Source organism: Pinus tabuliformis, chromosome 3_2 (genome assembly GCF_031772625.1).
Source record: "Pinus tabuliformis cultivar Carrire ecotype Pingquan chromosome 3_2, CPIR1, whole genome shotgun sequence".
In the NCBI taxonomy this organism is placed as follows: domain Eukaryota; kingdom Viridiplantae; phylum Streptophyta; class Pinopsida; order Pinales; family Pinaceae; genus Pinus; species Pinus tabuliformis.
In genome coordinates, this window is record NC_142302.1 from 1,272,453,391 (window position 1) to 1,272,461,016 (window position 7,626).

The following is a 7,626-nucleotide window of genomic DNA, read 5'->3' on the forward strand; positions in this document are numbered from 1 at the left end:
AGTTTGAAAGATGGAGGATGGCCAGCAGAGGTGAAGTAAATAAAACAGAGATTGATGAAAGAATGGAGCAGTAGTTCTCGCCTTCCCACTGAAACTATTCCTGAAAAGCACCACGATAAAGATTAGAGAAGAGATAATCAAAGCAAGGAATGGCGATACCAGAGATTGATTTCGTCTTCGACTCTGGACAAGTGCGCCTTCTTCATTCCAGCGAAGCTGCTCTTGCTCATAGCAATGAATGACAAGTCTTTGCTTTCCTCTGCCCGTATTTATGGAACGGAACCAACCATGGCCTGAAGGCATTGCAGAAGTCGGATCCTCTGTATTATTAAGATATTTTCCTAAATCTCTAAGTCGATTTGCTGGAGCAGTGCAATCCTTCTTCCGTCCTTCGCTGAGGTGATTGTTTTTTCTCGGGATGTCAGTTATTCTTTGAATCAAGGCCTGAATGAGACTGTTTATGCATTTCATACTCTCTGTCAAGTGTCCTGGGACTGTTGTAACCATGCCCGTCACACACTTGCTGGATCTGCGTGCCTGGGCAAAGTCAGGGTCGGCCTGCTTCATGGCAGAGGCTGGAAAAAATCTCTGTGATTGTGCCTCAATGCACCTTCCGGATGTCCAACTGCGTTATTCGCATGTTTATCCGCTTTCCCATTGAGCGTGCGAAGGATATGGCAGAATCTGATTTTTTCAAAGTGTTTGGTGAGGAGATTGATGCGTTGGATATGTTGCTGAAGATTACTGTTTGGAGATCTCCGGTGATGGTTCATGAGGCCAATGACTATGGAGGAGTCTCCTAAAACTAGAGCTTTTCTAATCCCCATGCTTTTTAATTGCAACAACCCTTGATACAGTGCGAGAGCCTCTGCATTATTATTTGTTTTTTCCCCCAAACTCCATTCGTAGTTGCAGATTTCTTCTCCTAATTCATCAATGATAACACCTCCTGCGCCTGCTGGTCCTGGGTTGGACTTTGAGGCGCCATCAAAGTATAAAATTGGGCAGTTGTTACTCTGGATCCACCTCTTGAATTCCTGGGTTGGTAGTCTAATTTCCCATTCCCTGGTCTGATGTTGATGCTGTCTGTCAGTTCTCTGAATACTCTGTTGATGACCTGAACGACCTAGAATATGCTTGATCATTAGCCTCTCCTCAACTGAATAGTCTTTTGCTATAATTTTCCCTGAGTATTTGGCTGCCATCGTCTCCTGCGCCAAGAGGTGAGCATTGTTGCATGTCTTCCAAACATTGCCCTCTTTGTTTTGAAAGATTTTCTTGTTTCTTGTGAGCCAGATTTTCCATAGAAGGTTGTGAGGTATGATATCCCAAGTTCTTTTGACTATCTTGCTCCTTTTATCTTTCCAAGGGCAATTCCTTCTCCAATCTTGGATTGTCTCTGCAATGTTTTGCTGAGGTTGCCATGTTATATTGCCCAAGTTGGACATGATGGTCCAGCATTTCTTCGCGAAGATGCAATCAAGGAATAGATGGTGGATGGTTTCCTCCTCAGAGCAACAATTAGGGCAGATTGAAGGTCCATGTATCCCTCTCTTTCTTAGGTTTTCCGAAGTGAGGATTCTGCCCTTTAACAGCAACCAGATGAAGAATTTGACCTTGGGGATGGCCTCACATTTCCATATTGTTCTCCATTGATTCCAGACGGGAGTCTGGTAAGTGTTGTTGCAAATGAATTGGTAGCCAGATTTGATGGTATAGCTTGAGCCCGTGGGGTCCCATCTAAACCCATCTGCTGCTCCTTTTTTAATGGGGGCTCTGTTCTGAAGATTTTTATGGAGGGCTTGATAGCTTGATTCCAAGTGTGGGGGAATAACTGGAAAGTCCCAGCTAGTCCAAGCTCCAGTATCAGCATCCCATTTTGAAATTTGATCTAGCCTCTGAATGCCTTTGCTGTTAAGATAGAGGATGAAGGGAATGGCTTCTTCAATAGTATTTAGAGGTTGGAAACCCATTATTTTATCAGTGGCATAATTTATACTGCTCCCTTCCCTCGGAATCTTTGAGGTGTTTTGAATGAGAGTGGGGATTGCTTTCTTACAGAGGTGCCAGATTTTGGTAGAATCTCTATTGGGAATATCAGTTTCAAGGAGTCTTTGTCTATTGTCAGAGAGATATTTGCATTCAATGACCTGTTTCCACCAGGCTTTTGGTTCATTAATTAGCCTCCAAGCCATTTTAATCCCGAAAGCGAGATTTAGAATTTTAGGAGCTCTGATTCCCAACCCACCTCTATCTGGAGATTGTATTACGCTTTTCCAATTGACCAAATTGAATCTATTTTTTTCTTTTTTCCCTCCTTGCCATAAAAAATTGCGGAGGGCGGTTTCCAGCTTATAGTGAAAAGAAGCAGGAGCTTGATAAAGTGTGAATCGGTATAAAGGTAAGGAGGAGATACCTGATTTGAGCAAAATTAGTCTGCCAGCTGGGTTAAGCCATTGAGTTCCCCATTGCTGAACCTTCCTTTTGACTTTGTCTATTATTTCATTCCAGGTGGTGGCTTTTAGAGAGCCCATGGTGACCGGCATCCCAAGGTAGGTGAAGTGGTCCCAGGTTGCTTTGAAGGCAACTCCAAAGATGTTAACAATACTGTGGGCTGTTTGATTGGAGATGTTCCATCCATAGATGCAACTTTTTTGGAAGTTGACTTCTCCTCCTGAGCACGCCATAAATTGATTGAGGAGGATTTTGAAGCGCCTTGCTATAGTAGTGGATGCCCCACCAATAAGCAGAGTATCGTCAGCAAATTGTGAGTGATTGATATTTTTCACTCCGTTTCCAAACTTGATACCAGAGATGAGGCCAACTCTTCTATTGTGTTCAAGGGTGCTGCTAAAGGATTCAGCCATCAAGATGAAAAGATAAGGGGAAAGAGGGCAACCTTGCCTTAGCCCTCTTGAGGATTGAAAAGCATCACAAGGGCGGCCGTTTATGAGAGGCGAGATCCAGGGGCCAGAGATACAAGCGGCAATGGTGCTGATGAAGGCAGAATTAAATCCCATTTTCCTCAAGACAGCGAACAAGAATGAGTGTCTTACTCGATCGAATGCGTTGGCTAAATCTAGCTTAAGAACGAAGCCTTTCTCCTGCCTAGATGTGCTGGAGTGGATAGCTTCTTGAACCAAGGTGATGGTGTCATGAATTTGCCTGTTGGACATGAAGCCTCCTTGATTTTCAGATATAAGGGAAGGGAGAAGAGGCTGGAGCCTGGCTGCTATAATTTTTGCAAAGATCTTGTAAGAAGTGTTACACAAAGAAATAGGTCTAAATCTGGAGAAAGAAGTGGGGCGGTTTTCCTTAGGAATGAGGGCGAGAAAAGTTGAATTTGTGAAGCCCCCCATTTTCTTTTTCCTTTGGATTCCTTTCATCATTTTAACAAGATCTTTTTTTATCAAATGCCAATGGTCCCTGTAAAAATTTATTGGGAAACCGTCTGGACCTGGGGACTTGTCTGGTTGTAAAGTCCAGATGGCTTTTCTGATCTCCTCCTCTGTAATTTCACTGTTTAACCTGTCATTCTCCTCAACAGAGATTTTTTCCGGAAGATGCTTAAGGAAGGCCGAATAGTCAGCGTCTCCTTGGGTTTCTGTGAGGAGACATTTGTAATGGAGGAAGGCAGCTCTTTTTATAGATTCTTGGTCATTATGCTGGCTGCCTTGACTATCAGTAATAGTGGTAACATTGTTCCTTGTTTTTTTTGCTGTGGCCTGCTTGTGAAAGTATGCCGTATTTTTATCACCTTCCTTTAACCATAATTCTCTTGACTTGATCCTCCATTTGATCTCTTCCGCTCTCTTTATTTGAATTAGCTGTCCCTGAACCTCCCATTCCTTACTTTTCAGCTGATGAGTGAATCCATGGTCCTCTATTTGTTGGTGGATCTCTTCCAAATCCTGCTGTATTTTTTTCTTTATTTTTTCTGGCTCTTGATAGCTGGCTTTTGCCCAATCCTTGAGTGCCTTCCTTATGTTTCGAAGTTTTGTTTCCCAAATATGAATTGGGGAACCTTCAACGTGTTGCTTCCAAGTTTCTTCTATGATAGCCTCGGCCTCAGCGCTGTCTCTCCACAAGGGATTGTACCTGAACGGAATTGGTCCCAAATGAGCGTGGGAGTCCAGCGTTAAGAGAATGGGGAAGTGATCTGAGGCTGTGGTACTGAGAATTTTGGTGTGGCCTGCGGCAAAGGAGGAGAGAAGGGAAACATTGACCAGTATTCTGTCCAACCTTTCCATAATGTTGCCTGGTCCCAATCTTCTGTTGTTCCAAGTATATTTCCTATTTTTTGGAATGATATCCATCAGTTCATGTTCAGCCATTATCATTTCCAGCTGTCTTCTGGAGGGGTCGGGGGTGAAGGTGCCCCCCCTTTTCTCATTCGCATGAAGAATTAAATTGAAGTCTCCAGCAAGAATAACATTTGGGTTCTGCTCCTTGTCTATTTCTTCCTTCAATTCCTTCCAACATTGTTCCTTTTCCCGGTAATGGTTGGGGATATAGACATTATAAATGATGAAGTCACAGCTCTCTTCCTTGTTGGTAAGGTTGGTCCTGACCCAGTTTTGATTGAGGACAAAGGATTTGCAGTCCCAGTACTGCTTATTCCACATGGTTGTGATTCCTCCAGAGGCTCCTCTGGAGTTGCTACTGGCCCCTGAGAAATTTTTTTGGGCTTCTATAATTATTTGCATTTCACTCTGACTTTGCTTCGTTTCCTGTATCAGAACAATTTCAGGTCTTTCTGTTTGAAGAAGGTCTCGTAGGGCAGTTGATTTGGAGGGGTGCCCCATACCCCTGCTGTTCCAAGATAAAAGCTTCATCATGAGGCGTTCGAGCGAGGAGGTGCTCGCCTCTCATGTTCTTTACCTGCTGTTTCTTTCTCTTGTGAACCTGTAATGAAAGATTCCATAGGAGTTTGGATCCCTAGGGCTATGTCCTTTTGCGTGCTTTCTTCCCGATGCTGCTTGGCTGACTTTCTGCCTGGTCCAGGTTTCTTGTGGATATCACCGGAGGAGCCAAAGTCTTTGGAGGAACTTCTGGTGGTTCTGAAGGGGGGAGGATCAATGACGGGCTGAGAGGGGGTCGAAGAAATCAAGGGGGGCTCAATCAGATTCGGAGATGGCTGATCAGTCTGAGGATCATCAGAGGATAAAATAAGGAAAGGATTGGAAGAGGAGGGGAAGGAAGAGTCAAGGGAAGGTCCAGGAGGGTTAAAGGATGGAGAGGTGGGGCGAGGAGAGGAGGGTCCCGGTTGTTCAGGAGGTGGATCTTGTTTTGCCTGAGGTGCTGCTTTCTTTTTTTTAACCGTTTCCCACTGATCTCCTTGACCTTCAGAGTCAAGATTAGTATTTTTAGAGCATCTATTGGCAAAATGGCCATATTCATGACATACCTTACATTTAAATGGAATTTGCTCGTAGTCCAGCTGCTGTATGTAGCTCCAGTCATCCACCTTCAGCTTGATGGCTTCTGGTAGGCCTTTCCCAAGGTCCACTTCTACGCAAATCCTTGCACAAGCTTGCATGTTATCTTTAGGCTCGCTTCTGTCGATGTACTTGCCGACTGCATTCCCTATTGCTTTTACCGAGTCATCTCCCCAGCAGTGCAAGGGGAGATGGGGAAGACGGACCCAAACCGGAACCGCATTCGGAATATCGAGTTCAGGGTCGAAATCAGGGGTCCATTTGTTCAGATATAACCCTCGAGAGTCCATAAAATAGGGCCCGTTTCTAAATATCAGATCCTTATCTGCTTTGGTTTCAAAATGGAAGGTATAATAGCCTTTGCCGCAGAATCGAATCGATATCTTTCCTTCAGTTTTATCAGACCAGTTCCTTTCCACCCATCTCTGGACTGTCTTTGGTGAGGGCCATAAGCCTGTGAACTGCCCAATGAGCCCTTTTTCTGCTAGAGATAAAGCTGCCATTCGTGGAAGAGAAGGAGGTAACTGAACTTCTTGGAGTGTATCAAGTTTCTTAACAAATTTGGATGTTGCTGGCTTCGGACGGACGGGGGGCAGAGATTTTACCAAATCAGAGAAAGCTTTCTCTGCATCCCCAGATGATGGATCAGAATGGGCCATGGCGGAGGCCAGGCCCCAAAACAGGCCTCGCGGCCCAGGCCAAGGCGAAGCTGCTGCTGCTGCGATTCTCCAAACCCTCGCTCCAGCTCCGCGCGCGCTCTCTCGGAAGAAGACCCAAGAATATACTGTCAGCAATAATAAATTATTTATAAATTAATTAATTAATTAATAAATATAATAGTAAATATGTAAATAAATTATTTATTTAATGAAAAAATGGTATTATTAGTGGGGTAAATAAATATAAAATTTATATATATATAAGTTTAGTTATATTAGGGGAAAGATAAATAAATAAATAAATAAATAAATAAAGAATTATAAATTAATAATAAATTATTTATTTATTAAATAAAAATATAAGTATATAAATCAAGAATTACAAATAATAAATTATTTATTCATTTATTAAATAAATCAATATATAAATAAATACGTGAAAAAATATAAATTAATAAATATAATGGTAAATATATAGATAAACTATTTATTTAGTTTATATAAATAAAATGGTATCAGTGGTTACGCAACGGTTGAAATATATCAATTGAAAACAAATTAGTGGGTTAATTAGTTAGAATTAATAAATAAATCAATAAATCAAAAATCCAATAAATAAATAAAAAGAGGAAATAAAATAATTATAGCTAGTTATAGGTATTAAAAACTAGTAAGAATAATTAAAATTGATATTAATAGTTTAAACATATAAATGGGTTATTGATATGAAAGAATGATGGGAATAATAAATAAATAAAAATAATAACCATAATAATAAAAGAATACATAATAATAATAATAATAATTATAATAGAATTAAGTTATAAAAAATAAATAAAAAAATAATAAATAAAAGTAAATAACTAAATAAATAATAATTAAAAATATAATAATTAAGTTATTAAATAAATAAATACTAATCAAGTTATTAAAATAAATAAATAAACAAAATAAATAAATAATAATAAAAATAAAATAAGAGACAAGAAAAACGATCACTAGATAATAGAATTTAGTAATAATAGTAACTGTATAATAAAACGTAATTGTTTAATAGTTTCTTAATGTCTTTGTTGAGAATGGTTATAGTAGATACTTGGGTCAGAAGGCCTTCCGAAAAGCCGCCAAGAATTCTCTGACAAAAAGGGAACCGAAGGAACGGATTCCAGGTGTTCATCTTCCTTACGTTCAAGGGACCACGGATAAGGTTGCAAGGATTCTCAGGATGCATAGTGTCCCCGTGACCTTTAGACCCCTTAGCACCATTCGTTCGTCCCTCAGATCAGTCAAGGATCCTATTGACCCCAAAGATATGAAAGGGGTTTATATGATCCCCTGCTCATGTGGGACCCCTTATATTGGTGAAACCGGTCGCTCCATTAATCAGAGGATCAGTGAGCACGCTGCTGACCTTAAACATATGAGAGCTCAGTCTTCCGCTTTAGCTGAACATGTGGAAAAAACCAATCATCATGTTTGCATTGAGGAGGCTAGTGTTATCGCTAAGGTTTCGCATTTTCATCATCGGA

The 7,626-nt window shown here is 40.8% G+C and overlaps 1 protein-coding gene across 1 annotated transcript; it reads right to left on the reverse strand.

The window, feature by feature from the left end:
- Window positions 1-563: 563 nt before the first annotated feature.
- LOC149185384 (uncharacterized) lies at window positions 564-4,250 on the reverse strand. Its single transcript, XM_089415642.1, has 2 exons — window positions 2,417-4,250; window positions 564-2,254 (listed from the first exon to the last, which is right to left on the reverse strand). Exons 1-2 carry the CDS (start codon window positions 4,248-4,250, stop codon window positions 564-566), a joined length of 3,525 nt encoding a protein of 1,174 aa, XP_089271768.1.
- Between the last annotated feature and the right edge of the window lie 3,376 nt (window positions 4,251-7,626).

Bases quoted from the DNA above. Each gene is read 5' to 3' on its own strand.
- LOC149185384 (XM_089415642.1), bottom strand. From the start codon at position 4,250: ATGGAAAGGTTGGACAGAATACTGGTCAATGTTTCCCTTCTCTCCTCC. The intron at 2,255-2,416 runs GTATCTCCTCCT...TACAATCTCCAG, and splicing joins ACTAATTTTGCTCAAATCAG to ATAGAGGTGGGTTGGGAATC.